At 42.5% G+C, this 24,604-nt stretch overlaps 1 protein-coding gene across 1 annotated transcript in view; it reads right to left on the minus strand.

The window, feature by feature from the left end:
• Positions 1 to 2,763: 2,763 nt before the first annotated feature.
• The window catches only part of FBXO15 (F-box protein 15), a 75,714-nt gene continuing 53,873 nt past the window's right edge, over positions 2,764 to 24,604 (minus strand). The window contains exons 9-10 of the mRNA XM_032293740.1: positions 12,266 to 12,390; positions 2,764 to 3,131 (exon numbers count right to left, since the gene is read on the minus strand). Coding sequence (XP_032149631.1) covers positions 2,862 to 3,131; positions 12,266 to 12,390 — 395 coding nt within the window. The 3' untranslated portion in view covers positions 2,764 to 2,861. The remainder of the gene's footprint in view (positions 3,132 to 12,265; positions 12,391 to 24,604) is intronic.

The raw sequence follows: 24,604 nt of genomic DNA on the forward strand, positions 1-24,604 counted from the left end.
CAGACACCATATGGCCCACAAAGCCTCAATTATTATCTGGCCCTTTGCAGAAAAAGTTTGCCAACACCTTCTTTAGAGAAAATATTACATTTATAAAACAGACCCAATGCTTTAGAAGGAACTAGAAAACAAAGAGTTCTTATAAAATAAAAACCTGATCATCAAAATAAAAAATTCAATACATGGATTAAAAAACAAAAATATTCCATAAAACAAAACGAAAGACTAAAAGACATAAGATAAGATGGAAAAGGTAAGGCACTTGAAAGAATCAATCCAGAAAGAATCACAGTTCATTAACAAAAGTTAAAGACAGCAGAGAAAGTACTGTCAGATTTTTTAAAAGTCCAGGACTTAAGTACACAAGTTCATAAATTAAAATGACCCACAATGAACACAAAGACCTATTTCAAGGCATATCATCTTGAAATTTTAAGACACCAAGAGAGAAGAGTAAATCCTAAAAGCTTCCAGTGAGCAAAGAAAGAGAGAATACCACATACAGAAGAAGAAAAGGCAAAGTAGTATTAGATACAGCAACAATGATAGCAACTGTCTTCAAAGTTTCCAGTGAAAACATTTTTCTTCCTACAGTTTGGTACCCAATTAAACTATCCATCAGACATTTTTCAGAAAATCATAGATTCAAAATGTATCTCCCATATCATCTTTCTTAGAAAGACACAGGAGAACGTGTACCACTGAAAGAAAGGATATGAACCAGGAGAGAGGAAGACAGGATTCCATAAAATGGAGGATGCATGCAGGGAACCCCAGAATGACAGCTTCCCAGCAAGGCTAGAGAGCAAGCAGTTGAGATGGAACTCCAGGGCTGAAGCATCCTGGAAGGAACAAAAAGTAGAATTCATAATCTGATATGTTTAAATGTATTTAGAAATACGGAGGCAAATATGAGACAGCTTTAAAAAGCTGAATATTAACATGTCAGACATGTGAAAGGTATGTTGGGGCAGGGGTGTCAGCTAGCATCATTCGGTGCTAGCAGAATGTGTGTGTGGCATGCACACCTGTTTTGATGAGACTCGTAAAAGCACCAAGGCTTTATGAGCACTGCCTCCACCTCACCCTTTCCCACTGCTGCCCAGTAAACCTCCCTTCCAAGGTGAACTCAGATGTAAGGGACTCCCAGAATCATCTGAGTCAAGAATTGGTCCCAGCTTCCTTTGAGATCCCATAGCTGCTGGTATATCCCTATAACAGTTTCCATTGGTTCAATAAATAGTTACTGAGTATCGACTATGGAGCACCTGGCATGCTCCTAGGTGCTGGAGATGCAGCAGTGAACCAGAAGTCATCATTGTCCCTGCTCACAGGACTAGCAGTCTGGCAGGTAAGGCAGACATTCGCGTCCACAGGGCTCCACTGTGCCATCCCTGAGGTCCTTGCTTCCCTCCTCCATCCAAACATCATTAAACAGGAGGTAGAGAATAGGGCTCCTTCCCCGGCTCTACTATGTTTCCAGTATTGTCAGGACACCTAGTCCCTCACAAAGGGGTTTCAGGGAGTCTCCACATATTTTCCCGTGGTTATATTCCAATGCAACTCTGTAAGTGGCACTTGGCATCTCCTGACTCCTGGTCCTCATCTGGGCTCTCACTCCTCCTGGTCTTCACCTGATGCTCACTCAGCTGGGGCAGGCACTCCACCTTCCCTCTTTGGTGACACCATGAAATAACACAGTCCAGTGCTCACAACATCTGACAGCATTTCAAACTCCTCTCTTCCTAAGGACTTTGGCCCAAGGTCGTGGAGGGCAGGAAGGTGGAGGACAGTGTCAGCAGCAAAAATCCTTTTTACTCTCATAGTTTTTTTGGGTAAGAATGTAATATCTGTTCCCTATCTTCACTTGATTGCTGTCTTCAGGCTGTTTATTCTGCACTCTCACACGCTCACATCATACATACACCTCCAAAGAGAAAGTGGCCAGGTCACTAAACAGGAGAAGAATAAAACACAGAGAGGGGCGTGTGCTCATGCATGCCTAAGGAGGAGGAACACCGCAGGACATCGAAACTTTAAAGTAGGCAATAAAAATATAATCAAAACAACCTATACAATCTAAAACAATGTAGAACCAAATGCCTTAAAATAACATAGGCTTATATAAATATCACCCCTATTTGAACCCTGAGCATCTGTCAATTTTCTTAAAATATTTCCGCAGAGGAAGTATCGATAACTCATCCATCTCTATCCCCACTCACACAGAGCTGGTGTCCCCACTGGACCTGTAACGTGCCTTGCTCTTTTAAGTTATAACTTCCTTATGATGATCTCAGATATATCTTTCCTTGTGCCATTGGTCTATTTAACTTTATTAAATACTAACATGGCTGCTGAATGTCATGAATATAGCACTTTCTAATTCTAACGAATACAGTAAAGCTTATATTAATATTTAAGTACATTTTTTCACTTGGGCTTCTTACCAATAAAGAAAAAAAAAGAAAAACCCTTATGTGTAAGCACACACCCCACCCTGCACGTGTGACACGTGCAGACGCAGACACACACACACACACACACACACACACACACACACACAGTGATCACATGATCATTTACTTAAGTAGAAGTTCTTAAACTTTTAACCAAGGGCAGAAGAGAAGTAAATACCTTTTTTTCTTTTTATATAAAGTTTCTTTGTTAGTTTTCTTCTTAAAATTTAACTGACTCCTTCAAACATTAACTTAAAAATGACCCACAAATAATTTCTAATGTGAGATGAAAGGCATCACACAGCACTCTGCAGATTTGCTTTATTTTAACTTTCAACACTAAGAACAAAGCCAGTTAGTCAAAAAATAAACAACTAAATAACAATAACTTGTCACCTGCTGCTAATATTCAGTCCCAAACCAGTGGTTGATTTTTGCAACACTAAGGTAAAGGACCAGGTTGACAATAAAGTATTCTTCCGTCTCTCTGATCCACACCAGCTCCACGTGCACTCTTCCCTCTGCATCGACATAGTCCATGCTGTACATCTGTCCCAAGAAGCTAGGGCCGTCAGAGGGTGTGGCAGGCAATCTCATGCACACTGGGGAACTGAAACACCAAAAGGGTTTCCCATGTTCATCCAAAAGAGTTACGTCCATCATAGAACAACTCTGCAAAATAAACACAGATTGACAAGGATTAAAAAAAAAGGCCGGCCGGGTGTAGTGGCTCACGCCTGTAATCCCCGCACTTTGGGAGGCCAAGGCGGGCAGATCATGAGGTCAAGGTATCAAGACCATCCTGGCCAACACGGTGAAACCCTGTCTCTACTAAAAATACAAAAAAATTAGCTGGGCATGGTGGCACACTCCTGTGGTCCCAGCTACTCGGGAGGCTCAGGCAGAAAAATTGCTTGAACCCAGGAGGCGGAGGTTGCAGTGAGCCGAGATTGCGTCACTGCACTCCAGCCTGGCGACAGAGCAAGACTCTGTCTCAAAAAAAAAAAAAAAAAAAAGGCCTGATTTATATCGTGACTCTGTAAAACTGACTAAAAATGTTGCATGTGGCATCAAAATCCAGAATACTACATTGGTTTTTCATGGCCTACTTTATATCCTAGACTATACTTGTGTGTTTCATCACTTAATATTCATTCCCAGATATACAAAGGAGCACCCACAGTTATCAGTTTAGGACTTAGCACTGGGACCTCAGAGAATGTGTCATAAATATTGACCCTATCTTCATGGACTTAAAGTCCAGAGGCTACAGAGGTGACACAAACCACACCAATGACCAGTCAGTGCTTCCAAGCATGAGGTGCCGCATTGCCCTGAAGAGCAGTATAGGTGTGCTCCTGGGTCTTCACTGCCACCGCCAGGCCCTCCCTCCCCTCTTCTGAGAAACCTCCTGCTTCTCTGAAGCTCCAAACTTCAGCTCTGCACCCTTGCTCCATGCCCGTCTCCGGCATGTGCCAGCCTCCTGTCTGCCTGCTCTCATTTCCGGGACTCTGGCACCAGCCCTGCTGTCTGCCTCTCCCCCTCACTCCCTCCCAAGTCTTCCAAGACTCACCATCACCCCAAGTGATCCCAACATCCATGGGGACCTCAGTGGAGCTTCCAGGACTCTTAGCTCCTGAGCTGTTCAACTCCATGATCTCCTCCTTGACTTGACCTCAGTTATTCACTCTCATGATGCATCACTTCCTGGAAGTGGTCCACTTCCACTCTCAATGCCTCAGGCACCCTGTCTTCTAACTGCCACCCTTCATCTTCCAGCTGACTCACTGAATGACTTCCACTACAACTGTACTTCTGATTCACCCAGTGTTTTCATCCTGTAAGCCATGACCTATTAGTGCATCCTGAATTACATTTAGTAGGGCACAACTGTTTGTCAAAATAAAACGAAACAAAATGAAAGAGAACACAGCAAGCATTGCACATAGTAGGCATAAATGTCATTTCATGAACGCTGTTTTAATTGCACACATATGTGTGCATACTGCAGTGGACGTGTAGAAAGGTCTGAAGAGCACTGCTCATGGACCTAGCCCATCGGCCAGCCAGCTCTTCCTTCTCCTGCCTCTTCTTCTCCACTTTAGATTTCACTGGCCTTTGCTGCAGTAACACTCTTGCCAATGCACATACCTCCCTCGCTCACCTTGCATCACACCTTAGGTCCAGGTCTAGCAAAATCCCAGACCTGGAGGAGCCCAGTTATTTTCTATCTGTCTGGACCTGAGCACCAAGCATGGCGGGAGGGCTGCACACAGAGCTGCTGGGTGCCCATGCAGCCACATCATCCTCAGCGTGGCCTGGGGGTCCCACCCTGACTCTCTGGATGGCTCCCTCTCTGCCTCATGGAACAATGCCTCATCCTCTCCCTCAGCCCTCTGCATCCTACTAGGAGGGTACTCTCTGCAGAGGACCTCGCTCTTCACAGAGAAGGTAGAAGGATGTTTTCCTCAACTTCCCACCACGGATCCACAGCGCAGCTCCTCTGAGCCCATCTCCTCACATGTGTTTCTCATCTGCTCCTCCTGCGTGTGGCCCAGTAACCTTGTGCTGCAGCACAGCCCATCCCGTAAAGGCACCACGTCCCTCTCTAGTGACTACTTCTGTCCTCTCATTAGCTTTTAACTTTCAACACACTCACGTAACTCCCACCATAGAAAGGCAGAGACAGAAAACAGCCTCCCTGGGCCCCGCAGGTCCCCTGCTCTTTCCTGCCTTCCCAGTCAACCCTCTCCAAAGAGCTGTCTCCACTAGATTTGTCCATTAACACCCATTCACTCCTCAACCCACTCTTGGCCTGGTATCCTTTCACCATCATCTGACCAAACATCTTTGATAAATCCACTAAATCTAGTGACCATCTGCCAGTCTGCATCTCAGCAGTGTTTCGTTTTTCAAGAAAACAGTGAAGGCTAGTTCTACCTACCCAAGTGCATTCAGAACCCACAAGCTCTGCAGCTATCAATGTGCTCCCATTGCTAGGGTTCTACAGCTTGGTCCTAAGCCCTATTTTCACTCTATATAATCTCTCCCCTTAAATGGAACTCATGCACATCCACACCCTAAGTTATCACCAACATGCCTGTGATTCCCAAAAGTTTATTTCCAGGCCAAACCTCTTTTCTAAGTTCAAGACCTATATATTCAAGTGCCTACTCAACTTCTAGATCTTTGAAGGGTCCCTCAAGTCCAGCAGGACTATACCCAAACTCAAGACTATCCCAGCAAAGCTCTCCTGGTGCTCCTCATCCCAGGGATTAGTGGAACCATCATCAGTCATCTGGCTGTGCATGCTTGAAATGTGGGCATCATTCTAGGGACCTCCCTCCTAGCCCTGACAAGCCAACCATTACCCAATCCCGTCAGTTCTTACCTCTCTTTCCAATTGCTTTGCTTTTTTTTTGAGCCCAAGTTTCACTCTAGTTGCTCAGGCTGGAGTGCAATGGTGCAATCTTGGCTCACCACAACCTCCACCTCCCGGGTTCAAGCAATTCTCCTGCCTCAGCCTCCCCAGTAGCTGGGACTACAGGCATGTGCCACCATGCCCAGCTGATTTTTGTATTTTTTTAGTAGAGATGGGGTTTCACCATGTTGACCAGGATGGTCTCAATCTCCTGACCTTGTGATCCACCTGCCTCGGCCTCCCAAAGTGCTGGGATTACAGGCATGAGCCACCATGCCTGGCCCCAATTGCTTTACTTTTGTCCATCTCCACTGCCACTGCCCTAGTCCAAGTGCTATGGTCTGAATGTTTGTGCCCCTCTAAAACCCGTGTCTTAAAATCTGATGACCAACGTGACTGTTTAGGAAGTGGGGCCTCTGGGAGGTGTTTAGGTCATGGGGGCAGTGCTCTCATGAATAGGACTGGGGTCCTTATGAAAGAGGCTCACAGAGCTGTCTTGCTCCTTCCACCAGGTGAGGACACTGCTAGAAGATGCCCTCTAGAAACTAGGAAGAGGGCCCTCACCAGACACCCATCTGTTGGTGCTTTGACCTTGGCACTTCCAGCCACCAGGACTGTAGGAAATAAGTTTATATTGCTTAAAAGCCAACAGCTGATGTTGATTTGTGATAGCAGCCCAAACAGACTAGGGAACCAAGTGACTGCTCTTCCTTTAAGGAGGCAGCCATCAAACTGATCTCTCCACTCATTCTCCTTATTCAGAAGACAAACCTTTACAAAACATGAGTCTGAGCATGTCACCCACAGCTAGAAATCCTGCAACAACTTTCCATGGCTCTCAAGAAAGAAGTACATTCCTTCCAGTTGCCACTAAGGCCTGGCCTGGCCTGGCCTCGCCTGCCCATCCACCTAATTGTACCCAATGCCACCTCTTGTCATCCACGCTCCGGATTAATGCCTCTATGAATGAGGGTATCTCCAGCACAGCCAGAGATACTGATAATTATTATAATATTATGAATGAGCTATATTTTAATTGCAGTAAAATAAACATAAAATTTACTACCTTCACCACTTGAATTCTGTATTTCAGTGGTTTACACACCTTCTCACTGTTGTATAACCATCACTACTATCTAATCTCCAGAACTCTTTATTTTGTAGAAATCTCTGTTCCCATTAAGCCCTAACTCCCACCACCCCCTCCTCCAGCCTCTGGCACCTACCATTCTACCTTCTGTCTCTACAAATTTGAGAACCTCATATAAATGGAGTCATATGGTATTTGTCCTTTTGTAACTGGCTTATTTCCCTTAGCATAATGTCTTCAAAGTTCTTTCATACTGTAGCATGTATCAGAATTTCCTTCCTTCTTAAGACTAAATTATACTTTATCGCATGTATAGACTACTTTATCCATTTATCTGTGGATGGACACTTGGTTTTCTTCTACCTTTTGGCTGTTGTGATAAATGCCTCTATGAACGAGGGTACGTGGTGTGAGCCATGTTTTTAACATGTTCTATGTACTAGACAAATAGTAGTTTCATTTACTATTTTATTTAATTTTGAGGAAGCTAAGAATGTCAAGGATAACATCTTCTAACACTTATCTTTTCAGGATGCCTCATTATTTGCCATAACTTCTGCCCTATATTCGTGTTTTATTAATTGGAATTTAAATGCTACTCTTAGACATCAGCATAAACTAAGCAACTATGTGCCACTGATTTCAGAAGTTCTAACTAATTAGATGTGGCCAAAAATGCTGACTATTTGGACCTGAGTATGATCAAGTCAAAGGGTCTTGACTCAATAAATGTGTATCTTAGAGAAATTTAAGGAACAAAGACATTCCAAACATTGAAAAAATGAGATGGTTTAATAAGTGACTGGTATGAACTGGTCGCTATCTCTGCAGAAGACCTAAATGAAGAAGCAGCCAGCGTGAAACACCCTAATCCCTGATGGCAGGGTGCATGCCAGAGTCTAAGGCCCCACACATCAGATGAGCTACACAGTGAGACCACCCAGGAACCCCTCAGACACCTGACCTTGCTCCCTGATGCCTTTCCCAGGTGATCGGCTGCAGTGGTCCTAGAACAGCAATGACCAGCCCCACACAGCCTGCTCCACAGCCCCCAGTGCTTCCTACATGACAGGAACCACCATACACACAGCCTGGGCTGCAAGGAGGACACCAGGGTGGGGAGCAGGTGGGGAAGGAGAAGAAACACCCTGCACTGAAGCCTCACTGAGGCTGAGAACTGGAGAGTCGAAGCCAATACTGAGGACCAGCAGATGGCTCTGTCCTTGGCAGGCCGCCATAGCCCTCCTGAAATGGAAGTTATCACTGTGGTGGTTTTAGAGTGGAGGCTCCGAGGCCTAAGCATCTCTGAGATAACACAGCAGGTGGGACTGCATGGTGCACCCATCTTCCACACTCCACCACCCTGCACGACCTTAGCCTCTGGGCTAGCAGTCATTTGATTGTGTTACTTATAACCTCACCAAACCTACCAGCATAGAGATGGTGGTTAGACCCCATTAGAGGAAGGAGGTGGAGTCCTGGGTCCCATCACCTGCAAGAGGTTGAGGAAGAGAAACCCTGGCCGAAATCAGGAAGGAGTGGCCAGTGAGGCACAATGGCTCTTGATGAGATCACCACTCACAGCCCTAAGCTGTCAATGGGTGTCTCAATCTTTCTGCTCTCCCAATCCCTCTGCTGCCAGATCAAGAGCTGGGAGCTGACTCTCTCCTAAAGACCTCCTACTTCTCAAAGTCCAGCATTCTCCAATTCCCTCCTAATGTAAAACATGGCCTAGCACACGATAGGAACATCGAACCCTTTAACAACATCCACATTGTTCTTCCACCACCAAAATCCAAATTCTTTCCTGAGGGTTTCAAGGCTCCTCCTGACCTGCCCCAGCAGCCTTTCCAGTGCCCCCCAATCACTCTCCCTCCCTGTCCCTGGGCGCTAGACCACCCCAGGCAGCACAACAGGCCAGGAAGGAGCCCACCTCAGCACCAGCCGCAGAGGCACAATGGGTCTCAAGCCCCTCTCCAGGCCAGCTGCCCCTCACCTATAGAACCTCACTCCTTATTCCCCATCCTGTTGGAGGCATCTCTTTCTCCACTGGGTGCCTTCTCCAGAATAAAATACTTCCATCCTTCTGGAAGGGGATGAATGTCAGAACCTCCCACGAGCCTTCTTCCCACTGGCCCTTTCAACTCTTTCTCCTCAGAGAGCTTGTTTTCAATCATCCTCTCCTAAATCAGCCCCTCTCACCCTGAACGCCCAGAAGGCACACATCTGAGAAGTTCGCAGACCTCACCCTCCCTGCAGAAGGAAGTCTGCTCTCCTCACCTGCACCCCCATGGACCAGTGAACTATGCCAGGCTCAAAACTCTGCATCTGGGAAGAGTGCAGCACTCGCACATGTAGGATCATCCTGTTCTTCCTGAGATGTTCGGTTGTATCAGCACCAGTAGCCTTAATCATCCATGCAGCTGCAATGCTCGTCAGCAAAGTGGCCATGGTACCTTTCTCATGGGTCACAGCCACCCGCAACATGCTGACTCACAATGTGCCCACAGCAGACTCTACTAAGCTCAACGGTTCTTACATAAAGCAGAACCGCAGAACCACATTGAAATATCTAGTCCAAATGAACACTGATGCCAATCTCCATACAGATTTAGAAGTAACATTAAAATAACATCAAAAATGCCAAGGAGTGAAAGAAAAACATAAAAGAAACACATACAGGAAAGTCTTCATCAAAAGAAAATCCAACCATCTGAAATTCTGATAGGAATTGAGAGGAGACAGAGGAGGAGAGTATTTCATTTGAATACCTGACTTATACTAAAGCCTGTGGCAAGGTTACCTTGAGAGGGTAGCCTAGCCATTCAACATGACTTTGTAAAATAGCATGGTAACCACTTACAGAGCAACTGTCCTGTGTGGATCAGTACTAACATGTGGCCATTGAAAGCATCTTTAAAGTATATTTGATATCATAGCTTGACTTTAAAAAAAAAGGAATAAAAAATTGACCTACTTATAATGTGATTTTTTTAAATTTTAAAGTTTAATAATTCACCATATAAACTTATGATCTGTTGAGTTTTTACTCCAAGAACTCAGGCTAAAGATAACTTTCGACTTGAATTACCTCCATACCAGTAAGTGTGGAGGTCACTCGACTCTGAGCTCAGAGGAAGGAGGAGATTCTCACGGGAACAGCAGGCTCTGAGGATATCAGATGTCCTTTCATGACCACACATCACTTCAACCAACGCAATGAAACCAGGAAGCATCCTCCATTATTATTGTTAATATTTTCTTACTTCTTTGTCCTTCCACCAGCATTGTATTTGGGTTATGTACTTTCTCAGTTGCCTTTGCTCTGCCAGGCATCGTAAGCTATGTATTAGAAGCTCCTCACCAGAGGCTGTGTCTACAATTTCCAGAAGGAGCAGGGTTTTTATTTTACATTTTTTAAAAGTCATATGTACCTAAGAAACTTTTTAAGCTTATGTCCACACTTTTATAAAAGTTTTTAACTCCTTCTAAACAATTTCTTAAAATACATGTTATCATTTCACTATTCTTACAGTGATGAGATTCCTGAAGAGAAATACCTGACCTTGCACAGCAAACACAAGAAATACGACATCATTGATCTGACTTTTTATTCTTTTGGGAATTCTGAGGACAGCTTAGTCTTAATACTGAACCCAAGAGCATAAAAGGCAAACTACAAATCAACTACATCTACCTCCCAGGCCCAAGGGAGAAGGTACAAGCTTTTTGAGCTATCCACTATCTTTTCCTGAAGCCCAGCTGAGAGAAGGAATTTATGGGGAAAACTGTCCAGGGACATGCAATCCATTCCTACTTTAAAAACTCAAAATCCTGCTTTTAGATCAAGCTGTTCTTCTAGAAACCTGTGCACCTGAGTCACATTGGCTTAGCAACCTACAGAATCACTGCTTGGAGCTCATGTAAAGGTCCAATTTTGAAGCTATATCTTCAGCTTCTCTGAGAATTTCTATGAGAAATCTGTGAGTGTGTCTACTGCTAAGATGCTATTTAGGGTTGGCCCATTATGTAGCTTAATCTGCCCTACATAAAGTACCATTAGAGATTTGGTTTTTAATGATCAGAACTGGGATAAAGCTTTCTTTGTATAATTACTACACTTCCCTTTTTTCCCCCAATGAGAACTAAATGACTGCTCTCATCTTGCTCTGGACTACCAGAAAACACAGAACAAAAAATTTGCTGACCCTTTGAAAGTCTGTCACATTCACACTCAGCCTTTCTTGATCCTCAAGGCCTATTTTAATGTGAATATTTTATGTTAGTACTTATTTTTATTATAAGCTCTATCAAAATCTGAAGAAAAAGAGAGAAGGTAGGTCTGTTCTCTTAAAGGCATGAAACAACATGGTGTGTGAGAAACATAATTTTTACCAAAATTTAAACATTTGCTATGAATAAAAGGATTTGTAAAATATCTCATTGTATCAAATATCAAGTGGCTCAAGTGACAGTGCTCCATAACACTGCTCTTGGTCCTAGGTGTTATCATTAATGGTTCTAACAAGATGCCCACACATAACGCAGAATAAAGCCATGTTACAGGAGGCCCCCAAAGTCACAGGAGATTGATCCCACTGGTCCCTGGGACTATGAAAATCTTGCTCATCTCACAAAATAAAGATGGAGAGTACCAAGCACTGGGAGCAGCCACAGGCACGAGGATCACAAAGAAAGAGAACATCTTCTCCTCTTCCTCCTCCTCCCTCCTTTCCTGCTGCTTCCCAACCACTAAATTAACTCTCCCACCCATGTGGCTAATCTTTCATTTAACAGTTCGAGGAAATCCCTATATCCTGGAATAAGAATGTATAATTGCAATAAGTTTTAAATTGGTGTATGAGTGATCAAGATGTTTTGAGTAGATGCTACCTGCCTGGTCCAATCTTCAGTTCCACTCTCTTTCCACAAAACAGAGAGGCTTTGCAGGAGTAGCGGGCTGTGATCGACAGTGTTCAGAAACGCTGCTGCAGACTGCCTGCCCCTCTAACTCCACCACACTCACTGACACATGAAAGATACTCAATAAGCATATCATGAGTGAATACACTGGTTGCCAATGGCTAACAGAATGTGCACAAATCTTCAGACACCAGAACAATAAATCCAAAACTTTAAAAGAAACATTACACATATATATGATTATACGATTTTATATGTATATCCACACACACACACACACACACACACACACACACACACACAAACACAGAGACTTTTTTATTATATAGAAACCAAGTTACTTAAATAAAAGAAAATGCTTCTGTTTTTTACCTTTATACAGCCATCAAAAATATCAGTTTTCCATGAGAGGCCAACTTTTCCAATAAGAGGTAGGTGTTCTCTGTTATTTTTAAAATTTATAACAATGAGCTTCACATGTCCATTTTCAATATTTCCTGAAAAGACATAAGATTGTTTCAATCACTGTCTTCTGATACAGTAACTGAACAAGCCAAGCACGTTCAGTTGGCGGCTTCATGAGGACACCTCACCTAGGTAAGCCCTGGCCTCACTGATGGGGACAACATGGGCACAGCAATCCTGGCCTCCAGCGTGCAGCCAGAGCAACACATCTGTGTCCCAGAGACAGAAGCATTAACATGTGCCCAGAAAGGTGATGTCAACGGTGAGTTGGGAGAAGCCGGCTGAGGTGAGCCTGGATAGCCACCTGTCACTGATGGAAAGGCTCAAGAAGAAAGGGTTCTTCTGATGTGGGTAAGCCAACAGTGATGGCAACCAATATCCAGAATTACAGAACTCAAGAAAGCAGATGAAGAAATGGCAGAGAAACAAAGGATTGGAGAGCAGGAAAACATGAAGAGGAGTAGAAGAAACTCATACCTCCGCACATGCTTATAATTGAGTGAGTCCGTGCACATGCCAACCCAAGTTGGAAGCCAAACCCTGGCCCTCCACTGCCAGCTCCAAGCCAGTTACCAGCAGCCTGGCCACACAGAGGAGACCCTGCACCCACCCAGCACACTAGCCCTGCTGCCCTAGGCCATACGTGTCAGGGAGAGCCTGCAGCACCACCTGGCTTCACACAGACATGAGCTTCCCGATTCTGTCTGAACACACCCTGAGACGCGACCATGAGGCACAGCAACACAACTCATACCAGAGAGTTCTTCAGAGACAGAAGTCTGGACAGAGGGAAGGTGCAAGTCACAGGGCAAAGCAGACAGAAACATTATGGAAAAGAACAAGTGTTCTCCAGCCCTGGCCCAGTTATTTCACAAGACAAAATAAAACCAAAGCCAAGCTTTGGGAGCCAAATCCCTGTTGTAGAAATGTTATACAGTGTTCTCCAACTTCAGTGTCACCAGAAGGTTAATGCCCACCCTTTGCCAGGGGTCTCTTTTGTGACCCAGTAATGTGCTTTAAGTGAGAGACAACGCAGAGGCAGGGTTTTCAGCCCTGCAAAGGGGAGCCCCTCGCCCAGACACCATGCTGCTGGTTTCTCCACGTCTTACTTCTGTTCCAAGGACAGAGGCAGCCCACATTTTCCTCTCTACTGCTGAGTATCTAGCAAGAACTGTATAGCTTCCCTTCCATTCTCCCCAGGCCTGGGGACAAATGCCAAATGACACAGACCCTTCCGAGGCAACAGCTCTGCTGTCACCTCATCACCTTGGCAGGGCTTGAGAGAAGAAGGGAGTAAGTGTATGAAAAGTGAGGCCTCAGTGGAGGCACAGTGATGACATTCTGAATGGGCCAGATATGACTCTGCTCTGCCCTGTACTACTGCGGCCATGTGCAAAACTAAGGGAGGCTTCTGACTGGCGCAGCAAAGGCAGGCAGCCAGCGTCGCCTACAGAAAACCAGGAGCTCATCTTCCACGCAGTTTGTCCCCAGGACATGGCAGAAAATGTACTCCAAAGTACCCTGGTAGCCAATAACGTCTCAATGGCAACTATCTGAGCTAATAAACATCAAATTCCTGTAGGAAGCAGAGACTGTTATTTTGTTATTACTAGGTATTCTCCCACTTCAGAACAATATTAACACTGTGGTGTCTCAAAAGGTCAGAGCTCTTTCCGCCAACCCTCTGTAACCACTTACAAGACAGAGAAAGGTTAAGCTCTTCCTACGTTTAAACAATCTGCACATGGAATGGATGTGTGAAAGCATATGTATATAAAATAGGTGTATTTTTGAGTACTTATTATACACCAACCACTGAGTTAGGCATTTAACAGCTTAAAAGATTACTTTAAAATAATACCTTACATAATAACATAATTGGGTATAATTTTCTGAATGCATAAGTGATAAACCTGATGCACAGAGGTTAACAGTAACTTGCCCAAAGTCAGACCCCTGGTCAGTGGCAGAAACACAATCCAAACCCTGTTCTGTGTCCACAGTCTATGTTACAATAGATTAAGAAATATACAAAACATATCACCAATTAGTTATCTACTAGCCAAGAATTTGCAATGCAGATTCAGATTCTTATGAAGCTTTGTTTTCATATCACTCCCAAGAGAAAGGCCTATTTATAAATTAGCAAGCAGGATGCACTGGGGAATCACTACAGCTTCCCAATACTTGGGGCAATGTCTCAGTCTGTGAGTCCCACACTCAGTCTCCCACTCCCAGCCTTCCTTATAAGCTGGTCACTGGTGATGCAGGTTCCTTCAATGAGACACATGTGTTCCTACAAACCTGGAGTCAAAAGCGAGCAGTGAGAGGAGGGACAGAACGGAAAGAGCCATCTGCTGGTAGAGGGAGTGGCAGGGGCCTGCTCCTCGGGCTAGCAGGGGCAGAGCTCCAGAGGCCACTAGTGGTTACTATACTGGTGATGGTTTCACAAGAGAAGCCACAGAGCATGGCTTTGCATCTATAAACACAGAGTCTGGCTCTCCTACAGAGACTATGAGCAAGTAAAGCCTTTATTAAATTTCTGTGCTCCTTAAGTCATTCAGAATAAATTCTGTTCTTGGAGACTCTAATCTTAACAATACACGAGACCATCTGCAAAATTCAGCAAAATACAATTTGAGGCTCACCATCCTTGGCTTCCAGTGACACTGTAACTGTAAGTATGGCCTTTAGACTCAAAGATCTCATTCCAAACCCTGCTTAGCCATTTACTACCTCTGTAACGATATTGATACTTCCTATCCATGAGCCTGGAAGGCTTTTCCATTTATGTCATCTTTGATTTCACTGAGAAGTGTTTTGTAATTCTCGTAGAATTACAAAATAGAACTCGTAGAGATCTTTCACCTCCCTGGTCAGCTGTATTCCTATTCCTAATTATTTTATTCTTTTTCTTTTAATCTAGCTTAATTTTAAATTCTGGGATACATGTGCAGGACATGCAGGTTTGTTACATAGGTAAATGAGTGTCACGGTGGTTTGCTGCACCTATCAACCCATCACTTAGGTATTAAGCCCCACATGCAATAGCTATTTATCCTATTCTCTCCCTTTCCACACACCTCCCGACAGGCTCCAGTGCATGTTGTTCCCCTAGATGTTTTATTCTTTTGGTGGCAGTTGTGAATGGGAATGTGTTCTTGATTTGGTTGTCAGCACAGATGTTGTTGGTGTACAGAAATGCTACTGATTTTTGTACATCGGTTTGATATTCTGAAACTTTGCTCACGTTTATCAGATCAAGGAGCTTTTGAGCAGAGACTGGGAATTTTTAGGCATATAATCATTTCGTCCACAAACAGGGATCATTTGACTTCCTACTTGGATGCCTTTTACTTCTTTGTCTTGCCTGATTGCTCTAGCCAGGACTTCCAGTACTATGTTGGAGTGGTCAGAGAAGGCATCCTTGTCTTGTTCCAGTTTTCAAGGGGAATGCTTCTAGTTTTTGCCCATTCAGTATAATACTGGCTTTGAAACAGATGGCTCTTATTATTTTGAAGTACGTTCCTTCAATGCCTAGTTTGTTGAAGGTTTTTTATCATGAAGTGATGTTGAATTTTATCAAAAGCTTTTTCTGCAACTACTGAGATAATCGTGTGGTTTTTGTTTTTAATTTTATTTATGAGTCACATTTATTGATTTGCATACGTTGAACCAATCTTGCCTCCTGGGGATAAAACCTACTTGATCATGGTGGATTAGCTTTTTGATGTGCTGCTATATTCAGTTTGCTAGTATTTTGTTGAGGATTTTTGCATCTATCTTCACCAAGGATATTGGCCTGTTCTTTTTAATTGTCTCTCTGCCAGGTTTTGGTATTAGGATGATGCTGGCCTCACAGGATGACCTAGAGAGAAGTCTCCCCACCTTAATTTTTTGGAATAGTTTCCCTAGAAATAGTACAAGCTCTTCTTTATACATCTGGTAGAATTTGGCTGTGAGTCCTTCTGGTTCAGGGCTTTCTTTTGGTTAGCAGGCTTTTATTACTAATTCAACTTTTGAACTCATTACTGGTCTATTCAGGGAGTCAATTTCTTCCTGGTTCAGTCTTGGGAGGGTATATGTGTCCAGGAATTTATCCATTTCTTCTATGTTTTCTAGCTTACGTGCATAGAGGTGTTCATAATAGTCTCAGGGTTTTTGTATTCCTCTGGGGTCAGTGGTAATGCCCCTTTGTCATTTCTGATTGTGTTTATTTTTTTATTCTCTATTTTATTACTCTAGCTAGCAGTCTAATTTTTTTCAAAAAACAATTTCTGAATTCATTACTATTTTGTGATTTTTAACATTTCAATTTCCTTTAGCTCAGCTCTGATTTGGGCTATTTCTTGTCTTCTGCTAGCTTTAAGGTTGGTTTGTTCTTGGTTTTCTAGTTCCTCTAGTTAATAATGTTATGTTAATCTGAGATCTTTCTAACTTTTTGATGTGGGTATTTAGTGCTAAAAACTTCCTTCATAACACTGCCTTAGCTTTGTCACAGAGATTTTGGTATGTCATGTCTTTGTTCTCATTAGTTTCAAAGAATTTCTTTATTTCTGCCTCAATCATTTCCCAAAAAGATGTTCAGGAGCAAGTTTTTTAATTTCCATGTAATTATATGGTTTTGAGTTATTTTCTTAGTGGTAATTTCTATTTTTATTGTGCTGTGGTCCAAGAGCATTGTTGGTATGATTTTGGATTTCTTTTTTTTAATTTGCTGAGGATTGTTTTATGTCTGGTTGTGTGGTGGATTTTGGAGTACGTGCCATGCACAGATGAGAAGAATGTATATTCTGCTGTTTTGTGGTGGAGTGTTCTGTAGATGGCTGTTACGTCCATTTGGTCAAGTGTAAAGTTCAGGTCCTGAATATCTTTGTTAGTTTTCTGCCTTGATGATCTAATACTGTTAGTGGGGTGCTGAAGTATCCTACTATTATTGTTTGGTTATCTAAGTCTCTTCATAGGTCTCTAAGACCTTGCTGTATGAATCTGGGTGCTCCTGTTCAGGACAGTTAGGTCTTCTGGTTGAATTGAGCCCTTTATCACTATATAATGCCCTTCTTTCTCTATTTTTTGTTGGTTTAAAGTCTGTTTTGTCTGAAATTGGAATAGTAACCCCTGCTTTTTTCTCTTTTCTGTTTGCTTGATAGATTTTTCTCATTCAACATCCCTTGAGCCTATGAGTGTCACTGCTGTGAGATGGTTGTCTTGAAGATAGAAAACCACTGGGACTTGCTTCTTTATATCCACTTGCCACTGTGTGCCTTTTAATTGGGGCATTTAGCCTGCTTATATTCAAGATTAGTATTGATATGTCTAGATTTGTTGCTGTCATCATGTTGTTAGCGGTTACTACAGAGATTTGTGTGGTTGCTTTATGGTGTCACTGGTCTACATACTTAGTGTGTTTTTGTAGTGGTCAGTAATACTCTTTCATGTTTACTAATACCTTGAGGACATCTTGTAATGCAGGTCTGGTGGTGTCAAAATCTCTTAGCATTTGCTTGTCTGAAAAGGATCTTATTTCTTTTTCACTTATGAAGCTTCATTTGGCTGGATATTAAATTCTTAGTTGCAAATTATTTTCTTTAAGAATGCTGACTATAGGCCCCCATTCTCTTCTGGCTTGTAGGGTTTCTACTGAAAGGTCCACTGTTCACTTGATGAAGTTCCCTTTGTAGGTAACCTGCCCCTTCCCCCTAGCTGCCTTTAAAGTTTTTTCTTTCATTTTGACCTTAGAGAATCTGATGACTATGTGTCTTGTGGATGGTCTTATTGTGCAGTGTTTCACAAGAGTTCTCTGAACTTCCCTGAATTTGAATGTTGGTTTCTCTAGAGAGTTTGGGGGAATTTTCAGACCTTATCACAAAATACGATGTTCAATTTGTTTGCTTTCTCTCCATGTCTTTCAGGGATGCTGATGCATCATAGATTTGGTCTCTTTACATAATCCCATATTTCTTAGAGTTTTTTTTTTTATTCTTCCTCATTGATTTTTCTTTATTTTTGTCTGACTGAGTTCTCTTGTAGAGCTTGGTCCTTAAGCTAAGATTCTTTCCTCAAGCTTGGTTGATTCTGCTGTTAATGCTTCCAATTGTATTCTGAAATTCTTGAAGTGAGTTTTTCAGCTACAACAGCTCAGTTTGTTTCTTTCTTAAAACGGTCCTTTCCACCTTCTGTATCAGTCCTTAGATTCCTTGGATTGTGTTTGACATTCTTCTGAATGTTGATGAATTTTGTTCTTATCCATATTCTGAATACTATTTCTGTCATTTTAGTCATTTGAGTCTGGTTAAGAACCATTGTGGGGGATCTGATGTGGTCGTGTGGAAATAAGACACTCTAGCTTTCTGAGTTGCCAGAGTTCTTGCCCTAGTTCTTTCTCATTTGTGTGGACTGATATTCCTTCAATCTTTGATGCTGCTGTCCTTTGGTAGGTGTACGCTTTTGTTTTTATCTTTGATGTCCTTGGAGGTTTGTGATATAAGGTAGATTGAGTTGACTGGCTTCATTTCTGGTAGATTTTAGGAGGGCCAACGTTCAGCTCAGCACTCCTGGGCTACAGGTTTTATCTCTGGAAAACTGATATCAGGCCCCCAGCTTTTTCCTTTGACCCCCTGAGCCAAAGTGTTCCCAGAATGCTGGCCATAACACTCTGATGGGTAGTGCCAAAGCATCATGTGGTAGCAGCAGGATACATGCTTGTTTGTACAGGCCAGCGGCAGCAGCAGCACAGCAGAATGCATGCTTATCAGCTGAGACAGGACCCTGGTTAGCCCAGAGAAGGGGGTGGGGCAGATAAGGCACAGGTTGCTGGGGTCCATACACACATTTACACCCACAGCTGTGTTGGCACTGGGGCAGGGTGCTGGTAGGGACAGAGCTGGCAACCTCTGCCATGTGTTATGCCAGTATGTATTCACGCCAGCAGAAGTGGCGACACAGGGTGGGGGCAGGCCTGCTATTGTCCATGAACATGTCTGTGCCAGCAATGCCCATGGACAACATCAACAGAGGGGTTGTGGGTGTACTCATACCAGCAGTAATAGCATGGTGGTGCATGTACACCCACATGCTGGAAAGAAAGGTAAGGCAAGGTTCACTCACACACATGTGTGCCAGCAAAGCAATGAGGGGATGGCCATGGGCAAGTGTGTGCTAGCAAAGGGTAGGCTGCAATGAGGAATGAATGCATGTGGGCTGGTGCATGTCAGCAAGGACCGTTCCACTGGAGCTCTCTGATGATCACGTGTGGTCTGCCAGTGCAGAAGCTATGATGTAGGTCCGGGCCCTAGCTGGGCTTCCAAAGCAGCACTACAAGCAGGCACAGCAAGCTGGGGCCCTGGAAGAAGCCAGCAAACGGAAGGGCGCTCAGGTGAGACTGGCCTCATCTCATGGGCAAGATCACCCTGTTCTGTTCAGGTCCAACAGTTTCCCTCAGACTAGAGTCTCCTAGGGAAGCATGGGAAGCCTTGGGGAGTAGGTGTCCCTAGCCATGCTCCCCTGTAGATATTCTCATACCAAACCTTCTCAGCTCCACACAGGCTGGAGTCTAGCCCCTATCACCCCTCTAAGCAGCTATCCCTGCTAGGTCAAGTGTCTGTAGGAGACATGGGGTTTCCTGCTGCCAGGATTCCAGAGGTGCACAGAGAGAGCAGGTCACTCCTCGTCTGCCTAACTCACCCCTTCCCCAGGAGTTGTTGGGGCCCGGAATAATGTGTCATGGTTTGCAGTAGCCCCATGAAGCGTCCGCAGCTCCCTTCTCCTTCAGCCCAGCATGTGTATCCTCCCTCCATCCACTCTCAATGCCTTCCTTCCAAAGAGCTGCTCAGAATACATCAGTCTTCCCCGTAGCCCAGTCCCTTCATGGCAGATGTTCCTCCTGTCTACATTTAGTCAGCCCAGCTGCAGCAATTTCTTAAGACAACAATAAGGTTTGCAGTATCAACTGACTTCCTTTCATGAAACATTTCTCTTTAGTATGTGAAGCTGTTTTATAGCATTTTACCCATAGTAGAACTTCTTTCAAAATTAGAATCAAGCCTCTGAAACCCTGACATTGCTTTATCAACTAAGTTTATGGAATATTCTAAATATTTTATTGTCATTTCAACAATGTTCACAGCATCGTCACCAGGAGTAGATTCCATCTCAAGAAACCACTTTCTCTGATCATCTGTAAGATGCAAATCCTCATCAGTTCAAGTTTTATTATGAAATTGAAGCAGTTTAGTCACAGCTTCAGGCCCCACTTCTAACTGTATTTCTCTTGCTATTTCCACCACATCTGCAGTTTCTTCCTCAAGTGAAGTCTTGAACCTCTCAAAGTCATCTATGAGGGTTAGAATCAACTTCTTCCAAACTCCTGTTAATGTTGATATTCTGACCTCCTCCCTTGAATCATAAGTATAACTCTTAATGACATCTAGAATGGTGAATCCTTTCTGAAAGATTTTCAATTGACTTTACCCAGATCCATCAGATGAATCACTATCTATGGAAACTATAGACTTATAAAATTTATTTCTTAAATAAGACTTAATGGATGAAACTACCCTTGATCTATGGATTACAGAATGGATGTGGCATTAGCAGGCATGAAAAGAACATTAATCTGTTTGTACCTCTCCATCAGAGCTCTTGTGTGACTAGATGTACTCTCAATGAATAGTAATACCTTGAAAGAAATTGATATAGTCTAGATATGCATCTCTGTCCAAATCTCATGTTGGAATGTAATCTCCAATGTTGGAGGTAGAGCCTGGTGGGAGCTGACTGTATCAGGAGGGCAGATTTCTCATGAATACTTTAGTACCATCCTCTTGGTACTGTTCTCATGACAGTCAGTGAATTCTTGCAAAATCTGGTTGTTTAAAAGTATGTGGCCTCTCCCCTCCTTTCTCTCGCTCCAGCTTTTGCCATATGATGTGTCTTGCCTGCTCCCCCCTTCATTTTCCACCATGACTGTAAGCTTCCTGAAGCCTCCTCAAAAGTGGATTCCATTATATATCCTATACACCCTGCAGAACTGCAAGCCTGTAAAATATCTTTTCTTTATAAATTACCCAAACCTGAGAATTTCTTTATAGCAACATGAGAACAAACTAATACAGGAATCATGTTTCCTGAGTAGTGGGTCTCAATAGTGGACTTATTCAGTAATCCATGCTATAAACAGATATACTGTCATCCAGGCTGTGTCGTCCCACTTATATAGCAGAGACAGAGTAGGTTTAGCAGCCTTCTTAAGATCCCTAGGATTTCAGAAAGGTAAAAGAAGATTGGCTTGAGCTTAAAATCAACAGCTGCATTAGCCACTAACAAGAGAATCAGCCTGTCCTTTGAAGCCATGTATATGTTGGAAAACACATTTGGGGGAATAATCAGGGAAACTTCACCGGCCTTGGTAGAGACCTAGACATCCAAAACAAGAAGCTCAAAGAACACCTGGGAAATTCATCACAAAAAGATTACCACCTAGGCACACTGTCATCAGGTTATCTAAAGGTAACACAAAGTAGGCCAGGCATTGTGGCCCATACCTGTAATCCAAGCACTTTGCGGGGCCAAGGCAGGAGGATCACTTGAGGCCAGGAGTTCAAGATTAGCTTGGCTAACATAGTGAAACCCTGTCTACACTAAAAATACAAAAATTAGCTGGGTTTGGTGGCACATGCCTGTAGTCCCAGCTACTCAGGAGGCTGAGGCAGGAGAATCAATTGAAATCAGGAGGTAAAGATTGCACTGAGCCAAGATTGTGCCACTGCACTCCATTATGGGCAACAGAGTGAGACTCCATCTCAAAAAAAAAAAAAAAAAAAAAAGTTAAGACAAAGGAAAGAATCTTAAGAACTGTGAGGCAAAAGCACGAGCTAACCTCTAAAGGAAAACCTATCAGATTAACAGCAGATTTCTCAGCAGAAACCCTACAAGCTAGAAGGGATTGAGGCCCTATCTTAAGCCTCCTTAAACAAAACAATTATCAGCCAAGAATTTTGTATCCAGCAAAACTAAGCTTCATAAATGAAACAAAGACACCATCTTCTTCAGATAAACAAATGCTCAGAGAATTTGCCACTATGGAGCCAGCACTACAAGAACTGCTAAGAGGAGTGCTAAATATTGAACCAACTCCTGGAAACACAACAAAACAAAACCTGTTAAAGCATAAATCTCACAGGACCTATAAAACAAAAATACAATTTAAAAGAAAAGGTATACAGGCAACAAATAACACAGTTAATGGAGTACTACCCTACATCGCAATATTAACATTGAATGTGACCTAAATGCTCCATTTAAAAGATACAGAATGGAAGAATGGATAATTCACCTAGCAACTATTTGTTGCCTTCAATAGACTCACCTAACACATAAGGACTCATATAAACTTAAGGTAAAGGGGTGAGAAAAGACATTCCATGCAAATAGACAACAGCAAGCAGGAGTAGCTATTCTTATACAAAACAAATTTTAAAGCAGTAGCAGTTTTAAAAGACAAAGAGGGACATTATATAATGATAGAAGGCTTTGTCTAACAGGAAAATATCAGTCAGAAATACATATGCACCTAACACTGAAGCTCCCAAATTTATAAAACAATTACTACTAGACCTAAGAAATTAGATAGCAACACAATAGCAGCAGGAAACTTCAATAAGCCACTGACAGCTCTAGACAGGTCATCAAGACAGAAAGTCAATAAAGAAACAATGGATTTAAACTATACCCTGGAACAAACAGATCTAACAGATATTTACAGAACATTCTACCCAACAACCACAAAACACACATTCTATTCATCAGTGCATGGAACTTTCTTCAAGCTAGACCATATGGTAGACCACAAAACAAGTCTCAATAAATTTAAGAAAACTGAAATTATAACAAGTATTCTCTCAGACTACAGTGGAGTAATACTGGAAATCAATTCCAAAAGGAACCTTCAAAACCACACAAATACATGGAACTTAAATAAGCTGCTCCTGATTGAGGACTGAGTCAACAATGAAATCTAGATGAAAATTTTAAAATTATTTGAAATGAACAACAAAATGAGACAGACTATCAAAACCTCTAAGGTAGAGCAAAGGCAGTGCTAAGAGGAAAGTTCATAGCCCTAAATCCCTATAACAAAAAGTCTAAAAAAGCACAAATAGACAATTTAAGGTCATACCTTGAGGAACTAAAGAAACAAGAATAAACCAAACCCAAATCCAGCAGAAGAAAGAAATAACCAAAATCACAGCAGAACTAAATAAAATTGAAACAACAACAAAAAAAAAGATATATAAAACAAAAAGCTGGTTATTCGGCAAAGTAAATAAAATTGACACACCATTAGCAAGATTAACCAAGAAAAGAAGGGAGAAAATCCAAATAAGCTCAATTAGAAATAAAATGGGAGATACTACAACTGACACCACAGAAATACAAAAGATCATTTGAGGCTGCTATGAACACCTTCATACACATAAACTAGAAAACCTAGGGGAGATGGATAAATTCCTAGAAAGATACAACCCTCCTAGTTTAACTCAGGAAGAATTAGATACCCTGAACAGACCAATAACAAGCAGTGAGACTGAAATGGTTAAAAAAAAAAAAAAATTACCAACAACAAAAAAAGTCCAGGACCAGATGGACTCACAGCTGAATTCTACCAGATGTTCAATGAAAAACTGGTATGAATCCTAGTGACACTATTCCACAAGATAGAGAAAGAAAGAATCCTCCTCAATCACTCTATGAAGCCAGTATCACCCTCATACCAAACCCAGGATAGGATATAACCAAAAAAGAAAACTAAAGACCAATATCCCTGATGAATATAGATGAAAAAATACTTAACAAAATACTAAACGGAATCCAACAACATATCAAAAATTAATCCACCATGAAATGATCAAGTGGTTTCATACCCGGGATGCAGGGATGGTCTTACAAATGCAAGTCAATAAATGTGATACACCACATAAACAGAATTATAAACAAAAATCACATGATCATCTCAATAGATGCAGTAAAAGCATTTGACAAAATCCAGCATCACTTTATGATTAAAACTCATAGCAAAATTGGTATACAAGGGACATACCTCAATGTAATAAAAGCAATTTATGACAAACCCACAACGAACATAATATTGAATGGGGAAAAGTTGAAAGCATTCCCTCTGAAAATCAAAACAAGAGAAGGATGCCATTCACCTCTCCTATTCAACATAGTACAGGAAGTCCTAGCCAG

This window comes from Sapajus apella, unplaced genomic scaffold (genome assembly GCF_009761245.1).
Source record: "Sapajus apella isolate SASKATOON/1434 unplaced genomic scaffold, GSC_monkey_1.0 scaffold30, whole genome shotgun sequence".
Taxonomy (NCBI): Eukaryota; Metazoa; Chordata; class Mammalia; order Primates; family Cebidae; genus Sapajus; species Sapajus apella.